Source organism: Schistocerca nitens, chromosome 4 (genome assembly GCF_023898315.1).
Source record: "Schistocerca nitens isolate TAMUIC-IGC-003100 chromosome 4, iqSchNite1.1, whole genome shotgun sequence".
NCBI classification, from domain to species: Eukaryota; Metazoa; Arthropoda; class Insecta; order Orthoptera; family Acrididae; genus Schistocerca; species Schistocerca nitens.
Window position 1 is genome coordinate 361,287,117 of NC_064617.1, and position 21,580 is coordinate 361,308,696.

At 43.5% G+C, this 21,580-nt stretch overlaps 1 protein-coding gene across 2 annotated transcripts in view; it reads left to right on the plus strand.

Annotated features, from left to right (window-relative positions):
• Positions 1-21,580, plus strand: part of LOC126251716 (aminopeptidase N-like) — a 291,935-nt gene that overhangs the window by 130,914 nt on the left and 139,441 nt on the right. For both annotated transcript variants that reach the window (XM_049952311.1, XM_049952310.1), the window contains exons 3-5: positions 5,007-5,199; positions 7,158-7,264; positions 15,745-15,894. In XM_049952311.1, coding sequence (XP_049808268.1) covers positions 5,007-5,199; positions 7,158-7,264; positions 15,745-15,894 — 450 coding nt within the window. The remainder of the gene's footprint in view (positions 1-5,006; positions 5,200-7,157; positions 7,265-15,744; positions 15,895-21,580) is intronic.

Here is a 21,580-nt window from a genome sequence, read left to right on the forward strand (position 1 = left end):
ATCTTCGAAAAGTTGCTGCCTGTGACACCAAACACTTCGGCTACAGCCGTCCACTATGGCCGAGCGGTTCTAGGAGCTTCAGTCCGGAGCCGCGCTGCTGCTACGGTCGCAGGTTCGAATCCTGCCTCGGGCATGGATGTGTGTGCTGTACTTAGGTCGGTTAGGTTTAAGTAGTTCTAAGTCTAGGGGACTGATGACCTCAGATGTTAAGTCCCATAGCGCTCAGAGCCATATGAATCATTTGAACGTCCGCTACCTTGGTTACGGAAGCACCCATCATACGAGCACGGACTGTGTGCGTACCTTTGAATTCGCTTAGCTCCGACATAATGCATTCACAACTACACAGAACAATATTCTATGACTGACAACTGAAATGTACTGAGAACAATGTACGGGTGCCGTTAGTGATATTCAATGATACATTGCTCGCGGTGTTTCCATAATTTCGCCCAGCAACAGTATATCGGGAATTGGTTGTGGAGAAGAGTGAGTCCCAGTTAGGTGTATTTCGGAGAGTAACTTTATATACAGGGTGTATCAAAAAGGATGGCGCAAACTTACACGGCTGAAAGTACACGATAATAGAACACAAATGTCCCAATAACACGGGTCCTCAAACGAGCCGCTTGCGAGATAATCACGACTGTATGGTTCCAAGCCGCCACTGACATCATTGTAAACATCGTCCTAGTTAGTACACATTAATTTGAAATTTAGACTTTACTATTGGGTTGTTCATCGCAATTAGTTCACATTTCAAGTATGTGGTACCTGTTAAAGGAGGTTTTCTTTGCATCTGGATGCATTAGTGTGCTCGTCTCTGCAATGAATTTCGAATACTTTCGGAAAGCCCTGGGTCATTCTGGAATTCTTGACAACCATGTACAACTCCCTGCTTTAGTTCTTTAACCATGTTAACAGGTGTGCTGTACACTTTGCTTTTGAGGTGACCCCAGACACCAAATCCAAAGAATTTAGATCAGGTGATCTTGGAGGCCAAGGTACAGGTCCGCCTCTACCTTTCCATCTTTGGCCGTATTTGCGCGTTAAATGCTGTCTCACACCAGCAGCAAAATGTGCCGGAGCTCCATCATGCATGTACAACATACTCTGACGTTGCTGAAGGGGAACATCCTCAAGAAATCCTGGAAGATTAAACCGCAGAAAGCTAAGGTACTTCCGACCATTAAGTTGTGGTGGAAGAATGTGTGGCCCAATGAGTGGATCGCCAAGTACTCCTAACCACACATTCAGTGAGAAACGTTGCGGATGTGGTGACTCATGAAAAGCATGTGGGTTTATTTCACGCCACAATAGTTAAACATGTGAATCCTGAATGAGATTTTCACTCTGCAGCGGAGTGTGCGCTGATATGAAACTTCCTGGCAGATTAAAACTGTGTGCCCGACCGAGACTCGAACTCGGGACCTTTGCCTTTCGCGGGCAAGTGCTCTACAATCTGAGCTACCTAAGCACGACTCACGCCCGGTGCTCACAGCTTTACTTCTGCCAGTATCTCGTCTCCTACCTTCCAAACTTTACAGAAGCTCTCCTGCGAACCTTGCAGAACTATCATTCCTGAAAGAAAGGATATAGCGGAGACATGGCTTAGCCACAGCCTGGGGGATGTTTCCAAAAAGGTCCCGAGTTCGAGTCTCGGTCGGGCACACAGTTTTAATCTGCCAGGAAGTTTCATATCAGCGCACACTCCGCTGCAGGGTGAAAATCTCATTCTGGAAACATCCCCCAGGCTATGACTAAGCCATGTCTCCGCTATATCCTTTCTTTCAGGAGTGCTAGTTCTGCAAGGTTCGCAGGAGAGCTTCTGTAAAGTTTGGAAGGTAGGAGACGAGGTACTGGCAGAAGTAAAACTGTGAGCACCGGGCGTGAGTCGTGCTTCGGTAGCTCAGATAGTAGAGCACTTGCCCGCGAAAGGCAAAGGTCCCGAGTTCGAGTCTCGGTCGGGCACACAGTTTTAATCTGCCAGGAAGTTTCATGTGAATCCTACTTCGTCTGTAAATAAAATGTTACATGCGAAACGAGGGTCGACTACAGCCTGCTGTTGCAGCCACTGACAAAAGATCACTCTAGGAACAAAGTCCGCATCATTGAAATTGCGATGTAAAATTCTCCATGCACTACTATGGCTTAGTACAGGCATTTGTGTGGCAATTCTTCTCGTCGAGGTTCCTGGAGAGCGCTGTACTGCTTCCAATACCATATCCTCAACCAAGGCTCAATGCGAGCAGGCTCTGCCATGTGCAAAACCCCCGTGTTCTCTCAGGCTCTGACGGACCCTTGTAAATGTACGACTTCCGGGGTGTCTGCGATCAGGATATGTTTCTTGGTAGAAGCGTGCAGCCTCTCGTGCATTGCCGTTAGCCCTACCATACATTAAATGCATATCTCACATACTCTTCGTTACTGTACAGTTCCAGTGTAACTACAACACAGCACACGTGACACTCCTCAGACGCGACTGATACCCTTTGAGACTGTGTACTGTACCCGTCCTCTACGTTCAGTGTGTGTGGTGTGTTTCCATCGGCACCCTTCCGCAATGTTCCGCTGTTTGAACAACGAACATAGGACGGCCTCAAGTGCGCAAGGGGGAAACCCGACGATGTTACAAACAATGCCGTCAGTGGCGGCGTGGAACCCTACAGTCGTGATTATCTGGCAAGCGGCTCGTTTGCGGACCCGTGTTTACTGGGATATTTGTCCTTCTATGTCCGTCCCGATAGCTTGCCGGCACGGTAGCTCAGCGTGTTCGGTCAGAGGGTTAGCTACTCTCTGTAATAAAAAAAACTGAGTGAATGGATCAACGAAGAACCTAAACGGGTGTCTTCGGACGTCCGCCCTGAACAAATTCAACGTACAATATAGAACAAAATGAGATTTAAAAAAATAGCTGAATGGTCAGCGTGACGAATTGCCGTCCTACGGACCCGGATTCGATTCACGCCTGGGTTGGATATTTTCTCCGCACAGTGACTGGGTGTTGTCTTTATCATCATTTCATCCCCATCCGGCGCGCAGGTCTCCCAATGTGGCGTCGAATGTAATAAGACCTGCACGACGACGACCGGACCTGCTTCCCAAGGGGCCTCCCGGCCACTGACGCCAAACGCTCATTTCATTTTTGACTTTCTATTATCGTGTACATTCAGCCGTGCAAGTTTGCGCCATCCTTTTTGATACACTCTGTTTATGTGGTGTCTGTTATTTCATACATGTGTAGGGCACTACATGTGTAAGGTGTAGCGCAAGTTGAGGATTTGAGTCTGGCGGGGGTCGTACTAAGATAGCCCGTGCGGTTCTGATGATCTCTGTGTCTGGACGGCGTAGTGGTCACCGCATCTGCTTGCTAAGCAAGAGACCTGGGTTCGAAATCCAGTCGAGCACAAATTTTCAACTTACCCCACTGATATAAAACAATGCCCACTGGCAGCTAATGTCTCCAATTCCCTTGTGCTTGAGAGTAATTTCAGTTCCGGTTATTACCTTAGAAACAAAAGGAAACCCTACGAAAAACTTGGTCCGAACAAGGCAGTGTGATCTATTTTAAATTTAATTCTGAGGGATTAGGTCACCGACATGAATATGAAAGCCTAGTGTACATTGTTCACTTGCAGTGGAAGTCTAATCATAATAGACAAATTGTGGGCAATTTCAAGGAGAGTCAAATTATAACATTTAGCGGGATAGAGAGGTGGTGCATTACGAATGTAAGTCAGTCATTACGGACCTAAGTCCACAGAAACACGTCCTAGCTGGCTGAGTGCCAGTACAAGAGAGAGCTTTCGGTTTTGGGCGGAGCTCTTTGGCGGCGGGTAGCCATCAACTCGTGATGCCTCTACCACGATTTCAATTATATATTATACTGCTCCTAAGACGTGCTCTTTTTTGTTGGTCTTTGTCGTATTATTTGAGGTATTCTTATTTCTCCAGTTTTCCTTCACTTCCATCTTCATCTACATCTCAGTCCAGTCCTAACTGAGTCGACAACCCACTTGTTTCCTGTATTTTTATCCATGAATGCTTTACTCCCCATACTACTCTTCCGGTCATTCTACCCAAGTCCACTTTACAAGTGGAGAAAATCTTGACATTTTGAATCTGAACTCCAGTGACATTATCCTCAAATTCTGGTACAGTTCTTTGCATGGTCTGCTCTCTCATCTTTCATCGTAGGTGTTTTGTGCACTTTTCGTAGGTTTTCTACACGTACTCTTCCTAGTGCGACAGTCTCATCCACAAATATCACCTCGTTCCTCTGTTGTCTTTCCTTGTCTTACCCCTGGTCATACAATGGGCCATTCCGTTACCTTTAACTTCTCTTTTATCTCCTCTATTCCTTCCTCTCACCTCTGTATGTTCTATACATTTCTTAAATTTTACCATCGTTTGCTCTATCCTCCCGACATTTTTTAATCTTGATTAGCATTTAGCGTCCTTGTCCTGTTGTGCTTTATCTTTACACTTACAATTACCAATGTGGGAAATGAAACTATTCGTGAAAATCGTTGCTCTAAACGTCCGGTCACGAAGCAGGGCAGTTTACATTCCTTGCAAACATACCATAATATTTGAAAATCAGTGTCAGCGGTGAATGGAAGAGTGGCACAAGTAGACACTCTCTTCAACTCTAAAAGACTTGATAAGGAAAATAATCCGAATCGTTCAATAGAAACTTTTTTGATTTGAACCTGTTTGGTGCCAATTGGCTTTACAAATGTTTAGCCTACACCATACGATATCTAATAGAATCCAAGAGCTGTAGAATCGTCTTATATGCTAGACAGTCTGGTCATGCCAACTATGTTCAGCATCAGTGGCGGGGTATCTAAGTCCACACTCTACATTCACATCAGTGACTCATATGTAGGGCAACCAACGGTTTGGTAGAGTATAGCCTAATCTTTGAGCTGGCGAATCACTCGTTAGACCATAAGAAATGAAAATGACTGAGTGGAGTGAGAGAATGTACTCTGCGTCCACAGGGACTCTCCGTTCCACTACAACGGTTCCAACAGCATCTTCATCGATGTTCTGCGCAACACGACCACGTTCACCTTGCACAGCAGCGTCACCGTGACGTCTCTGAACGTCACGATCAACAGGACGACAATCGGTTCCAGTTACGAGCAGCTGCAAGACGGCAGTAACTTCCTCGTCATCACCCTCGAGCGAGAGGTGAGTCGAATGCACTTCTGGCCAACTAGCCATTAACAGTTCACAACATATTCAATTAGGAACACTGCCCATAATCCGACGGTTCCTTGCGGCGATTTTGCAACAGTGGTCACTCAATCGAGTATTACAATTTTACGACTGAAATTCCAGTGCTTCAATAATATATCATAGTCAGTTGCATTAGATGTCAAGACGACCACATCATAAAACGTTGTTTGAACAAATCTGTCTTATAAATATTATAATTTTTCCAAATTCATTGCTTAAAAATATTTATTAATTTTTTATTTTCGATCGTCCGACCTATTGCCGACTACGACGTTGAAATCCTTTCAGTGAGGGAAACAGTGTGAATTAGACAGTAAATGGCCAAAGCAATTATTTATTCAATGTGACAGCACCAAGCGGATGTCCAGTATTTAACGTTTTCCCAATTTCTCCTGAATTATGCCTGATTCCTAAGGTAGGTTTCTTGTAACTAAAGCACCAATTACCTTACACTCAGTTCGCAAAGGCAACACTAAGTTTCGTTGTCATATTCTTAGGGAGATTGCGTCTTTAGGCAACGAAGTACACTTTATTTTAAAACTATTGCCCGCATGATAGCGATTTGCGGAGTTTAATGGTTCAAATGGCTCTGAGTACTATGGGACTTAACATCTGTGGTCATCAGTCCCCTAGAACTTACAACTACTTAAACCTAACTAACCTAAGGACATCACACACATCCATGCCCGAGGCAGGATTCGAACCTGCGACCGTAGCAGTCGCGCGGTTCCGGACTGAGCGGAGTTTAATCATAAGTTTTCTTTTACCTGTTGTAAAACAGGATATCAATATTGCTGATGTAATAAGTTTTGTAAGTATCTCTGTAAATATGTGTGGGAAGGGCTAGAGGTTGTAAGTGAAAACTTAACATTGCATGACGCGACGAGTTTAATCGTTTCGCCGTTGCATCTAAGGGCCAAAGGCGTTCAGAAAGCAGAAATGAAAGTGTTTGGGCAAGCTAAACCCCATGCGGTTGCTGTGAACGTTGTTTTGAGCAAATCAGGCGGTTCATCCACGTGACCTAGAATCTGTGCAGGGTGACTGAGATTGTATTGTTCGAGACTGCGTCTGATGAGCCAGGCTAGCGCAAGTGCAAGGGAGCATCCGTGAAGTCATCATCCTATGCAGTTCCGATCACAAGTGAAAGCGCGAAAACCTATTAGACCTTTGGATTTTGAAAATCTCTTCCACCACTCTGATTTTAAATGAACAGTAAAACGCAATCATTTTGCGTTTAATAACTTATCTCAACCAAATTTTTATTGGCTAACAGTAAATTATTAGACCTACTTGCAGTTAATTTGCTATTTTATTAGCGTGTCATCGGGCTTCAATTTCAGTAACTGTATATTCACGCAGTTGTAACGTGTTTCATCCGTGCAGGTCCAACAACATCTTTGATTTCAGGCTACTTTTGATAGAACTGTGGGATGGGAGCGCTCGGACGAACTTGAAAACCAAACGTTGTCTTGTCTCTATAACCTGATGTGATCCTGCATAATTTTCTTCTATGAGACCTAAATTGTGTCGATAGTAGCCTCTCAGGAATTATTGAACATATAAGTGCATAGTTACTGCAAGTAGTTCTTATTTTCCTACACTTTACTATACAAGTCATTTAAAATCGTAAACGATCTCATTGAAAGACCAGAGGAGTGTGTTATTGTCCGAGGTTGACACATGTTATTTCCCAAAATTATGATTATTAAACTCTACAACGATGTAGTTTGCTGTTCAAGTGTGTAAACTCTATCTCTTGCACTCTCTATAGTACTTGTGTAGACTACATGATTTAGAAAAGAAGAAAAATATATGCGCGTCCTAGGACGCCACAAAACGATAAACAAACAATCTACAAATCTGGAAAGACAAAGTAGTCGATTCAAGCTGTGTTCTGTGTTTCTTGACAGGTTTTTGCTGGTGATAGATACATTCTGCAGATGGAGTTCAACGGCGAGATTCGTGATGGCCTTGACGGCTTCTATCGGAGCTCTTACGAGGAGGACGGTGAGACCAGGTCAGTAGCCTCCCCATCCAAACCGAACGAGATGGCTCGGACGTCAGCACACTGGTCGCGCATGCCGGACGACCGACTGCCTCCCCTGTCCTTCCTACAATCCGGGCTTGAGCTGCGTCTCTAATGAACATCGACGAGGACATTAACCTTCCTTCACTTGTCGCCAAAAGCAATTTCACGCTGCTCGTGCTGCAACACAACCATCAGAGCTCCTCTATCATAGCAAACGCTCCCGTCAGGCTGTAGTGATCGATGCCAGAAAATTGTGAACAATGGAAATGGCCAATTGTAGCTACAAGTTGGCTTATGAACTATTACGGTAGTGGACAGTCGGTTTGGTCTGACTGAAGTGGCTTACGATGTGAATGGGAAAGATTAAATCTGCGGACAGTCTCAATGGGGCAGTCTTCTGACTGGTGGTCTAATGCGGCCCGCCACGAATTCCTCTCCTATGCCAACCTCTTCATCTCAGAGTAGCACTTGTAACCTAAGTGTTCTCAACTACTTGCTGGATGTATTCCAATCTCTGTCTTCTTTACAGCTTTTACCCTCTACAGTTCCATCTAGTGCCATGGGCGTTATTCCTTGATGTCTTAACCGATGTCCTGCCATCCTGTCTCCTTTTCTTGCCCATGTTTTCCATATATTCCTTTCCTCGTTGATCCTGCCGAGAACCTCCTCATTCCTTACCTCATTATTTCACCGAATTTTCAACATTCTTCTGTAGCACCACATCTCAAATACTTCGATTCGCTTGTGTTCCGGTTTTCACACAGTCCTTGATTCACTACCATACAATGCTGTGCCCCAAACATACATTCTCAGAAATTTCTTCCTCAAATTAAGTCCTATGTTTGATACTACTAGACTTCTCTTGATCAGAAATGCCCTTTTCGCCACTGCTGGTCTGCTTTTCATGTCCTTCTTGCTCATCCTGTCACGTGTTATTTTGCTGCCTAGGTAGCAGAATTCCTTAACTTCATCTACTTCACGATCGCCAACCAGGATGAAAAGTTTCTCGCTGTTTTCATTTCTGCTACTTCCCTTTACTTTCGTTTTCCTTCGATTTACTCTCAATCCATACTCGGTACTCAATAGGCTGTTCATTCGATTCAACAGATCCTGTAATTCTTCTTCACTTTCATTGAGCTTATCGGTGTCATCAATCCATACTCGGTACTCAATAGACTGTTCATTCGATTCAACAGATCCTGTAATTCTTCTTCACTTTCATTGAGCTTATCGGTGTCATCAGCGAATCTTATCATTCATATCGTTTCACCTTGAATTTTAATCCCATTCTTGAACCTTTCTTTTACTCCTGTCACTGCTTCTTCGAGGTACAGATTGAACTGTAGGGGCCAAAGACTTCATCCCTTTCTTACTGCCTTTTTGATCCGAGCAATTCGTTCTTGGTCTTGTACACACTGTATATTACCCTTCTTTCCCTAAAGCATTTCACTTTTTTCTCAGAATGTGGAACGTCTTGCACCATTTTACACTGTCGAACGTTTTTTCGTGGTCAACAAGTCCTATGAATGTATCTTGATTTTCTTTCAGTCTTGCTTCCATTATCAATTGCAATGTGAGAACTGCCCTTTTAGTGTTTTCACCTTTCTTAAAGCCGAAATGACTTATCTAACAGATCCTCACTTTTCTTTTCCATTCTTCTATGTATTATTCTTATTAGGAACTCCGATGCTCCAACTGTTAAGCTGCTTGTGCGACAATTTCGCAGTTGTCGGCTGTTGTAATCTTCGGAATTGTATGGATGACTTTATGACTTTCTTTCCGAAATTCTGGTGGTATATAGCAAGTGTTATATATTCTACACAAGTAGGTGTATAATGTATATTCCATTCCAATCCCCCAAATGAGTCATTTTCTTACGATTTTAGACAATTTTAGGCAGTTTTAATCGAATTTTACCAATTCTATAAAATAAGCCCACTTTTGGTGCATGTCAATTTGATGTCTAAATCTAACATATTGATGATAAAGTGTGTGTCCTGCCTCATGTGATGAAATGAATCCAATATGATCACCTGATATATATATATATATATATATATATATATATATATATATATATATATATATATATATATAATGGTAAATGAAATATTTGCACAACTAATCTTGATAAATGAAATATTGAACTAATGACGAATTAAATAAATTCAACTAATGATAAAGATAAATTAAATATATACATTTCATGATAATGTTTTAATAAATATTTACTACTAGTGATAATGGTTAATGAAATATATACAACTAATGATGCTAAATGAGTGATGTACAATCAGTGATAATGATTTATTTACCATATATCTACAGTAAACTATAATGCCCCACTATAAGCGTAATTCTTCCATTATTCACAATGTGCCTTTTATCATCATGTACACTCAATTTTATTTTATTTTACTGTATGTATTTCATATTTATAATTTATTATTTAATTCATTGATCTATATACTCCACCGTTATTCAATGAGCATGCATCGTAGTCATCTTTCGTGGTCTTTTTCTTGATTACCACCTTTTTATACCTTTCCCTTATTTCTTTTCGACGTAAGCGTGATTTCGTATGTGTTTCTTCTGGTACGAATGCGTTTTGATCTCGTTTCTGGAAACGGTCTATTATTTCTCTGTGAAACAAAAGCTCTGTCTCCAGTCATTTCCTTATCAATTTCGTCACATTTCTCTCTCATTATCTATTTCGCTTTTTAAACTTCCTGATTATTTCGTTTCTAAGCAACATTAACTGCTTACTACTTTGCATTGGTAGTACCCATACGTTTCTTTCTTTCTGAAATCGGAACTGCCAGTAACAGTTCTTCGAATTCAGGTATTTCTTTCTTTACTTTGGTTCACTCCTCAACAGCTCATTCATCGTGCTCTGTTCTGTATACCATTCAACGTCACTGATAATTATTTTGAAATAAACTCACCACTTTTACGTTTGTCACTGTCCCATTTCATAGCACTATAGTTTTTCTTGTACTATTTACTGTTAGCTGACTAGGTTATAATCACTTGGGAATTCCTTGAAATAACAGTTGTTTAAAACCTTTGTAGAAACTGAAAGCATTGATTGCTCCTCTCAGATTTGTCCATGCAGCCTTTATTTGCATATTATTCTTTACAGTCGGACTCTCGCATGTAAACCATCTTCTCCAGCCTCTTTACTACTTCCATTTATCTCATATTCTCCATACTGTTTCCACTAACTTGCAATGAACAGCTAAACTTGGTGCTGGATGCCTTATTGTTCACGGAAATATACTGTACTATTTTTTCTCTCATTCATAACAATCCTCCATCTGTCAGCCGAGGAGATGGCTCTTGCACCAAAAATTGCAGACTACAAGCTCTTCTCTCTTTCGATTTCGTTTCCTTTACTGCTGTAGCTTGAGAGAGGTGGTTGCGGACCTATTTTCGGTATGAGCGAGGCTCATAGCCCCATCCGGTCGTACTGATTTAGGATCTCCGAGCTTTCGTTGTGTCTACAGATATTCCAGTTTCGGCACAACATTTACAGTCTCTCCGTAACATACATAGTTTCGCCATAAAGTACAAATCTGTAAAACTCCGCTCCACGAGTAGTTGCAGTTTCTACTCGCCTTATGATTTTCCTGATCAGTCCTCAACTGTTTGCGGGACTGCGAGACATTATTACATTATTTAGATGAATAATGTTCCATGGATGTAGGGCTTCCCACTGCATTGTACATCTCTGGTTCTTCCATTTTCAGTAACTGTTTGAACCTGAATTTGTGTGTGCGCCTCCATCCTTTCAGCAGCAGGTTATCGGTAGAAGGAAAGCTAGTCCTTTATCTAGTCCTTATCGCAGAAATCTTCAAGTGCTATGGCATGCTGTTTTGTTTCGAAATTGTAGCTGTACTTGGAATCGAATTCCGGACGTCTGAGTATTTAATGATACCAATTCCTGCAAGCACAGAGTGGGACCTTGCAAGAAACAAGAGTTTGTGCACAATAGATAAATAGTTCTTCTTCTTGTACATACCATTTTGCAATTATATTAGACATTTGAGCTTCCTACAACAATAAAATGTGTGAAAAAGTGAACAACTGAATATAACAATTAAAAGGTAAAAAAATTGATAAATGCAAACATGTAGTTACTTAAAGGTATGTTGTACCACGATTTATGCATTTAATACAATGCTCTTTCATACGCACTAACTTTCAAATATATTGGCTGATAATGCCAAAACGAATGTACATTCACATCTCGTCACTAGTCACTGAACACGCTGGAACCACTGGGCGCAGCATGCACATACCCTTTCACCTGACATCAGAACCATGACTTCACACCTTCTTACTATTAAATGCTTCATGTTTCCCAGTTTTTCTGTCAGTGGCGCTGAAGTGGCATCACTTCTTGGCGAAGGAGATACTGACATCAGCAAGATGAAAGGATGTTCGTATCACCCCACAGATAATGGACACACAAAGTAGAGATACACGTATATTATCGTATTATGGAACTAAATTGTTGAATTACAGAGATGTTTCATTATACACAGACGGAAAATTTTTACCAGCAACTGCTTTGTATTATGTTAATGATTTATTTAATGTTCATAACTCATTACTGCATACTAAGTTTTATTTAAGAGGAATACTCGTACTTTGACAGTCTATTTAAATACGTTATGTTTAGTTACGTTTTTAATCTCACCGTGTAATTTATTTTACTGTTTGATTCACTGGTAGAAAATGATGTTTTGAGTTTCTTTGTTTATTTTTTCTCCTTAAATATGAATTAAGTGTAGCTCTTCTACCATGATCATGATGTTCTACCATGATCATGAATATATTTGTAAATGACGGCTGTCCCACATAAAACCGGTACGCGTCAGGTACCGGTTAATCATCTCTAGTCAAATTGCATGTGAAGTTATGTGGAGCTTGTATTGTTGATGCCTTACAGAAATGGGCCAATTTGCAGTAGAACAGTGAAATGATATTTTGGAGTGTTGCATAAAGACAGGTCCAATCAACGAATGTAAGGAAATGTTTCAAGCTATATATCCTGGTAGGACACTTCCCAAGGCCAGCACTATTCAAGATCTGTGCAAGAGGAGGAGTGTAGGATCCTGCAGAATGTGCGGAGGAATAGGCTATCGACAGTGAGGACCCCTGAAACTATATACAGAATGCGCAAGTCGGTAAGGAGGTTATTACAGCCGGTTGGTGTATCTCGCACACCGTATACTAAAAGATATGGAATTAAAAACGCATCGTGTGAGTATGGTGCAAGAGTTGAAAAAAGAGTTCATTATTGTAACTGGCTGTGAACATCAACTGCTGGCGGTTACTTGGACACCTTCCTTTACTTCATGTCAGATGAGGCCTGTCTTCATTGGTCAGGTTACGTAATCTCCTAGAATTGCAGATACTGGTCGCAGGACAACACACATATTCTGCATGAAGAAACTCTCAATTCGGAGAGGATAAGTCTTTGGTGTGCGTTGTCCGGCATGCGCATTATTGGCCTCATATTTTTCAATTACACCCTAAACAGTGCCAGATATCTAGAGATCTTTGACTCTTTCTATGCTCAATTAACAGCTGTAGAGAAGCCGTATCCATTATTTCAACAAGATGGAGCAACCCCTCATACAGTCAACCAAAGTATGGTCCACACCACTAACGTGTTTCTTGAACACGGACTTGACAATAGAGGCATCTGGCCCCCAAGGTCCCCAGACTTAATATCGTGTGAATTTTATTTACGGCGCACTCTAAAAAGCAAAATTTATCCTGACAGTCCTCGCACAATAGACGATCTTAAACGGAACATTACTAGAAAAATTAACATCACGCCTGCAGAATTACAGTGTGTTGCTGGTAACGTCATCACGCGAAGTCAGCGATGCCTGCTTGCCCTTGGCCGCCACTTCCAGCATCTCTTATACGAGGGTTGACTGAAAAGTAATGCCTTCACCTTCGCAACTCTTCAATAGTTGACAGCATTGGTATGCGGCAGGTACTGGCTTGTTCCGTAGCCTCTTCTCTACAGCTCCAGTTGGCGGGAAGCCTTAGCACTGAACGGTTGTGTTGCCACAGTGTAAAGTATAGAACCATGCGCAGACAGTCGGTCAATGCCATTTAAGCAACGAGCAGTCATTGAATTATTGAGAGCAGAAGGAGATTCATCAGAGAATGAAAGAAGTTTATGGTGATTGTGTTGATGTGAGTACTGTGCGTCGTTGGGCGAGTTAGTTTAAAGATGTTGAGGCGGGAACATCTGAACTGCGTGTCAAACAAAGAGTTGGACGTCCTGTGATAGCAACCACCGAGTTTCACAAGCAAAATGTTGACAGATTGATTCAGGACAATCGTCGTATCACTTATACAGAAATTGCAAGCACAATCGGCATTTCACAAGAACGTGTGGTTCACATTAGTTTCTTTGGCTATAGGAAGACCTGTGCACGATGGGTACCCCCGATGCTGACTCCTGAAATGAAAGCACACAGACTTGAAATTTGCCAGGAACTCCTCTTGCGTTACGAAAATGAAGGTGACGTCTTTCTCCATTCAATTGTGACAGGAGACAAAACGTGGGTACACCATTAAGACCCGGAGACGAAATGTCAGTCTATGGAATATCGACAGAAAGACTCGCATCAGGAAAAGGAATTCAAGACGCAGCCCTCAACTGGAAAAATCATGGCCACAGTGTTCTGGGACGCAGATGCTGTTATCCATGTTGATTTCCTTGATCGTGTAACAATAATAAATTCGGAGCGTTACATCACAACGCTACGAACTCTGAAATGACGGCTAACAAGGGTCCGAAAGGAAAAGGGAAATGTTTTCCTGCAGCATGACAACGCCAAACCACACACTTCACGTGCCACCACAGCAGAACTTCAGAGACTGAATCTCACCACCGTACGACATCCTTCATACAGTCCAGATTTAGCACCGCATGACTTCCATCTGTTCCCGACAATGTAAGACGATCTGCGGGCACATCACTATGCTTCTGATGAAGACGTTGAGAGAACTGTGAGACTGTGGTTCCGGAAACAGAGTGTCGAGTTCTTCCGTGACGGCTTCAGAAAACTAGTTCATCGTTGGCAGAAATGTATCCAACTGGTTGGTGATTATGTGGAAAAGTGAATATTGGTAATTAAAGATTAAGGAATATTTCTGTGTTTGATTTATTAAAATATTCCCATCCAAACTCAATTAACGAAGGTGGAGGCATTACTTTTCATTCAACCCTCGTAAATAGGTAACTACATGCTTTTTAACGTTACTGTTAGCTATTATATTTTAGTTAGTTCATTGTTACTTGAAGTACGGGCGTGAGGCGCACCGGTTTTATGTGGGGCATCCTTTATAATAATAAATTATAACGCAGAGCACAATTAAAGTACTGAGATAGGTATAGGTATAAAGTGGACAATGGTTATTTAGTATAATGCCTTCTGTCCGCCTCCATAGCGTAGCGGTAGCGTCTCCGACTACCACGCAAGAGGCCCGGGTTCGATTCCCGGCAGGGGACTCGGTGTTGTGTGTCCTTCATCATCATTGACCCGAAAGTCGCCGAAATGGCGCCAACTAAAAATAACTTGCAATACGGCGGCCGAACTCCCTCGCATGGGGCGTCCCGGTCAACAATGCTATACGATGAAACTTTCTGGCAGGTTAAAACTGTGTGCCGTACCGAGACTCGAACTCGGGACCTTTGTCTTTCGCGGGAAAGTGCTCTACCATCTGAGCTATCCAAGCACGACTCACGCCCCGTCCTCGCAGCTTTACTTCTGCCAGTACCTCGTCTCCTACCTTCCAAACTTTACAGAAGCTCTCCTGCGAACCTTGCAGAACTAGCACTCCTGAAAGAAAGGATATTGCGGAGACATGGCTTAGCCACAGCCTGGGGGATGTTTCCAGAATGAGATTTTCACTATGCAGCGGAGTGTGCGCTGATATGAAACTTTCTGGCAGATTAAAACTGTGTGCTGTGTGCCGAACAGACACTCGAACTCTGGACCCAAACTAGGTCCCGGGTTCGAGTCTCGGTCCGGCACACAGTTTCAATCTGCCAGAAAGTTTCATATCAGCGCACACTCCACTGCACAGTGAAAATCTCATTCTGGAATGCTATAAGATCATTTAATTTCTTTATCATGTCTTCTTTAGTAATGACTGTATGTATCCAGTGACTCAGCTGCCACAGCGAACAACTTAACAACTACGTGAAATTAATTTAATGCACTGAAATGAAGTTGATGGGTTAGTGTTGCTGAAATCGATGAAGATGCAGTGCTATGAAACGAAGTCAGTGCAAACTGTTTAGATGCGCTGAACCTGAATCATAGCGAATTTGTAACGACAGTTGAAAACTGGGCTCGAGTAACCAGTCTGACATCAATTATTATCGGTTGTCATTACGTGTCCATATCGGTTACATGGTTCTGCTGTTACAGGTGGCTGGCAGCGACGCAGTTCGCGGAGATGGGGGCTCGCATGACGATGCCTTGCTACGACGAGCCGGCCATCAAGGCGACCTGGATGTTCACTTTCAGGCCGCGTCCGCGCTGGACTGTGCTCACCAACACCCCACTGATCACGTCCAGGTGAGGCCCGGGTCAGCGGTCCATGCTGCGACCGCGACCGCTTCTGGCTGCTGCCAAGTCTACCTAGCTGGGTTCAGTCAGAAAGCAGGTGCAAACATGCGGCGCTGTAAACGTGGAACAGTTATTTGTCAGTGATTATCAGTTCTTTAGGATACGTGATAACCATCAGACCCATACTACGACACAACAGCTAAATGAACCTGCGCTATAATTCACCTATGAGAAAACCACACACAATAGCTCCTACCTGCGCTGGCTAGTGGCCCACCATTGTACTGTAGTACGTCCTAGGTCTCCTCCTGCATCACCATACACGATAAATAATTTCTAGTTAATACGTAATGCTGTTGAACAACAATCGTTAGCTATAAAAAAACATGGAGAACATTATAAATCTCCTCTGAAAACCATGTACCTTTTTCGCTCAGCCTAGTCCTGCTTGAGCCTTGGTAAAAGATTTGAATGACAAAAAGCGGTGAAAATAGCGAATTGAAAGCAATGTACACTCAAAGTAATCCGCCGATTAGATATATTTTTTGCTATAATTCACATACTGCATGTTAATACTGCATTGTTTTCCGTATTTGTGTCTAAAAAAAAAAACAATTCTGACAGGCGCATCTGAAGACAGGATTGATACCCGCCGGCCGGAGTGGCCGTTCCGTTCTAGGCGCTACAGTCTGGAACCGAGCGACCGTTACGGTCGCAGGTTCGAATCCTGCCTCGGACATGGATGAGTGTGATGTCCTTAGGTTAGTTAGGTTTAAGTAGTTCTAAGTTCTAGGCGACTGATGACCTCAGAAGTTAAGTCGCATAGTGCTCAGAGCCATTTGATTGATACCCAAATTGATGATCTTTCCTTTAGAGAAACTGATAGGACTCCCTTCACAAGACATTTCAAGCTGGTCTTCCTATTCCTTCTTGGCACACTTAGCGATTTCCAGATTTTGATTGTTGCTAAATAATAAAATAATAAAAGTAGTAAAATTTTGTGTGTTTTCAAATTGGGTGATACTTAAATGTGTCACTGGTTCTTCGAGGTAGCCAGGCGTGATCTTTGTTTCTGATAGGTTACCATGTTGACCTGCTTAATGTATGTGTAATTACTCTTCAAAATTACTGGTCTCATGAACACCTTACAGCAGACTATAATAAAAGAAAAAATTTCGAAAATGTTTCAGAAGCTAAGTATTGCTGGCAGTGATATTATAGTTGCGTCTTTTCATTTAGGATTAAGACGAAGTCTGAGAGTGTGCAAAGCACTGGCCATAACAGTTCAGTGTTTATCAGCCAAATACCCTAAGACTGGGTGACACCTCAAAAGAATTTCTGATGCTTACCGCGAAATACTGCCAGGAGAACCAATGACGCCGCTGAGGAAAGGAACAACGGACAATAGTCAAACGAATCCATAATCAGTCAATCTAATGCTGGTACGAGTAGGCAGCGCAGTGCGTGGAAAGGTAACAAAGACTTACTCGACTACCTGACCCAGTAGAATAATTCCCACTGAAGTTTGTACCTCCCATGGAATAAATCACGTGCTTGCTCAGCATTTGTTATGTTGACAGATAGTGCCGGGAAGGGAATATTAATTTCCTATTGATTGAGCAGGCCGGCCGCGGTGGTCTAGCGGTTCTAGGCGCGCAGTCCGGAACCGCGCGACTGCTACGGTCGCAGGTTCGAATCCTGCCTCGGGCATGGATGTGTGTGATGTCCTTAGGTTAGTTAGGTTTAAGTAGTTCTAAGTTCTAGGGGACTGATGACCACAGATGTTAAGTCCCATAGTGCTCAGAACCATTTGAACCATTTGATTGAGCAGTTTCTCGTTGTCACAGTTCACGTGGGACTCTATGTGCTCTGAACGGACCTCGCTTCTTGGTCAGTGCTTGGACGGTTAGGATGCCTTCTGGAAGACTTCCTGAGTACTAGTGAAGAACAAATGGTAGTTTCTTAGCATGTACTCATTGAGATATTGAGATATTCAATCACTTTTCCTTTTGAAATCACTTTTGCCGCGTGGGGTAGCCGTGAGGCGCCTTGTCACGGTTCGTGCGGCTCTCCCCGTCGGAGGTTCGAGGCCTTCCTCGGGCAAGGGTGTGTGTGTTGTCCTTAGCGTAAGTTAGTTTATGTTATATTAAGTAGTGTCTAAGCCTAGGGACCGATGACCTCAGCAGTTTGGTCCCATAGAACTTACCACAAATTGCCAAAATTTCCAAGTCACGTTATTTGTGAGTTTCATGTTCACTATAACGTGAGTACTAGAGCCTTATAAATGAGCATGATGCTGTAAAGTAATAAAGGACCTAAAGGTTGTACAATCCCAGGTTAAATAATCACATGGGGTATCGCCTAGAAGACACCACGCTAATGCCATATAGTATTGCCTCAAACCTTGATAATGACCTCAATTTGAAGACGGATAGGGTAAATAAATTTCTTTACGTATGGTATATCTAGCTGAATCATTGATGGTTACATCCCGTAGAACTCCCAAATCGTGGGAATGTTGTTGGTTACTTTACACCCAGTGTTCCAAATAGTCCCAGGTATTTTCTTTCTGAACGAGATCGGGTGGTTTAGCGGCTCAGTTGACGTGCGACCGGACGCTTCAACGTTTGTCAGACTAAAAGTTTCTGCCTGCTGCCCTGTGAACATGGTTCTCTTCATCTTGGTAGAGTGTCCCCCACAGCATACTCATCATGAAGATGTAGAAGAATGGGTAGCACCCGGTTGCTGAGGGAAAATAAACATCCTGATTCAGGTCCATGGAAACCTGAATGAATTGACCTAACTCGGGTAAGAGAAACACCTCCAAAACATAACAGAAGAAACTCCTGCCTGAACGACACATTGCGGGTTATATCCAGCAGCAGGACACTAGTGTAGTCAACGTCTTCCGTCATTTGGAAAGAGGTAAAGTCGCGGCCCGTCGCTCCACAATACGCGCCTCCAATCAGCTATTGGCGTAGCCAATGGAGACATGCTGCCTTATGTGTCACTGAGAGCCTTTTGCGAGATACGCGACCCAAATAGCCATTGCATGCAGTTCCCTTTGCAATGTTCCCTCAGAGACACAGATGCTCTTTCGTTATGACTGATTTTTTTTCCCTTTTTTTTTTGCCGTCCGCCTCGATCTCCTCTCCCGTGCCATCCTTTTCAGATCAGAGTAGCACTTGCCCTCAATTATTTGTTCGACATTCCAATCTCTGTCTTCCTATAAACATTTTATCCTCCAGTACCACAGAACTTATTCTTTGATGCATTCTCACATGTCTTATCATCCTGTCCCTTATTCTTATCAGTATTATCCACACATTCCTTTCCTCTCCGATTCTACGCAGAACCTCCTCATTCCTTACCTTATCAGTCCACCTAATTTTCAACATTCTCCTTTAGCACCACATCTCAAATGCTTCGATTCTCTTCTGTCCCGGTTTTCACACAGTCCATGCTTCACTACCATACAATACTGTGCCCCAAACATACATTCTCAGAAATTTCTTCCTCAAATCAAGACCTACGTTTGATTGTAGTAGACTTCTCTTGGCCAGGAATGCCCTTTATGGCAGTGCTAGTCTGCTTTTGAAGTCGTCCTTACTCTGTCCATCATTGGTTATTCCTTAACTTCATCTACTTCGTGACCATCAATCCTGATTTTAAGTTTCTCGCTGTTCTCGTTTCTGCTACTTCTCATTACTTTCGTCTTTCTTCGATTGATTCTAAATCCACATTACGTACTCATTAGAATATTCATTCCATCAGACAGACTTTCTAATTCTTCTTCATTTTCACTGAGGAGAGCAATATACACTCCTGGAAATTGAAATAAGAACACCGTGAATTCATTGTCCCAGGAAGGGGAAACTTTATTGACACATTCCTGGGGTCAGATACTTCACATGATCACACTGACAAAACCACAGGCACATAGACACAGGCAACAGAGCATGCACAATGTCGGCACTAGTACAGTGTATATCCACCTTTCGCAGCAATGCAGGCTGCTATTCTCCCATGGAGACGATCGTAGAGATGCTGGATGTAGTCCTGTGGAACGGCTTGCCATGCCATTTCCACCTGGCGCCTCAGTTGGACCAGCGTTCGTGCTGGACGTGCAGACCGCATGAGACGACGCTTCATCCAGTCCCAAACATGCTCAATGGGGGACAGATCCGGAGATCTTGCTGGCCAGGGTAGTTGACTTACACCTTCTAGAGCACGTTGGGTGGCACGGGATACATGCGGACGTGCATTGTCCTGTTGGAACAGCAAGTTCCCTTGCCGGTCTAGGAATGGTAGAACGATGGGTTCGATGACGGTTTGGATGTACCGTGCACTATTCAGTGTCCCCTCGACGATCACCAGTGGTGTACGGCCAGTGTAGGAGATCGCTCCCCACACCATGATGCCGGGTGTTGGCCCTGTGTGCCCCGGTCGTATGCAGTCCTGATTGTGGCGCTCACCTGCACGGCGCCCAACACGCATACGACCATCATTGGCACCAAGGCAGAAGCGACTCTCATCGCTGAAGACGACACGTCTCCATTCGTCCCTCCATTCACGCCTGTCGCGACACCACTGGAGGCGGGCTGCACGATGTTGGGGCGTGAGCGGAAGACGGCCTAACGGTGTGCGGGACCGTAGCCCAGCTTCATGGAGACGGTTGCGAATGGTCCTCGCCGATACCCCAGGAGCAACAGTGTCCTTAATTTGCTGGGAAGTGGCGGTGCGGTCCCCTACGGCACTGCGTCGGATCCTACGGTCTTGGCGTGCATCCGTGCGTCGCTGCGGTCCGGTCCCAGGTCGACGGGCACGTGCACCTTCCGCCGACCACTGGCGACAACATCGATGTACTGTGGAGACCTCACGCCCCACGTGTTGAGCAATTCGGCGGTACGTCCACCCGGCCTCCCGCATGCCCACTATACGCCCTCGCTCAAAGTCCGTCAACTGCACATACGGTTCACGTCCACGCTGTCGCGGCATGCTACCAGTGTTAAAGACTGCGATGGAGCTCCGTATGCCACGGCAAACTGGCTGACACTGACGGCGGCGGTGCACAAATGCTGCGCAGCTAGCGCCATTCGACGGCCAACACCGCGGTTCCTGGTGTGTCCGCTGTGCCGTGCGTGTGATCATTGCTTGTACAGCCCTCTCGCAGTGTCCGGAGCAAGTATGGTGGGTCTGACACACCGGTGTCAATGTGTTCTTTTTTCCATTTCCAGGAGTGTATCTGAGACTCGTATCAATGACATGCTTTCACCTTGAATTTTAATCCCACTATTGAACCCTTCTTTTATTTACTTCATTGCTACTTAGATACATATATTGTTTAGCACATGCGAAAGACTGCATCCCTTCTTCCACCCATTCTAACCGAGCACTTCGTTCTTACTCTTGCAGTCTTATTTACCCTCTTGCTTCTTGTACATATTGTGTATTACCCGTTTTTCCTATAGCATAACCTATTTTTCTTTGAATTTCGAAGATCATGGAATATTTTACGTTGCCGAACCCTTTTTCCAAGTCGACAAATCCTATGAATGTGTCTTGATTTTCTTCAGTCATGCTTCCATTATCAAACGCAACGTCAGAACTGCTCCTCTGGTGCCTTTACCTTCCCTAAAGCCAAACTGATCATCTAAAACATCCTCGATTTTCCTTTGCATGCTTCTGAATATTA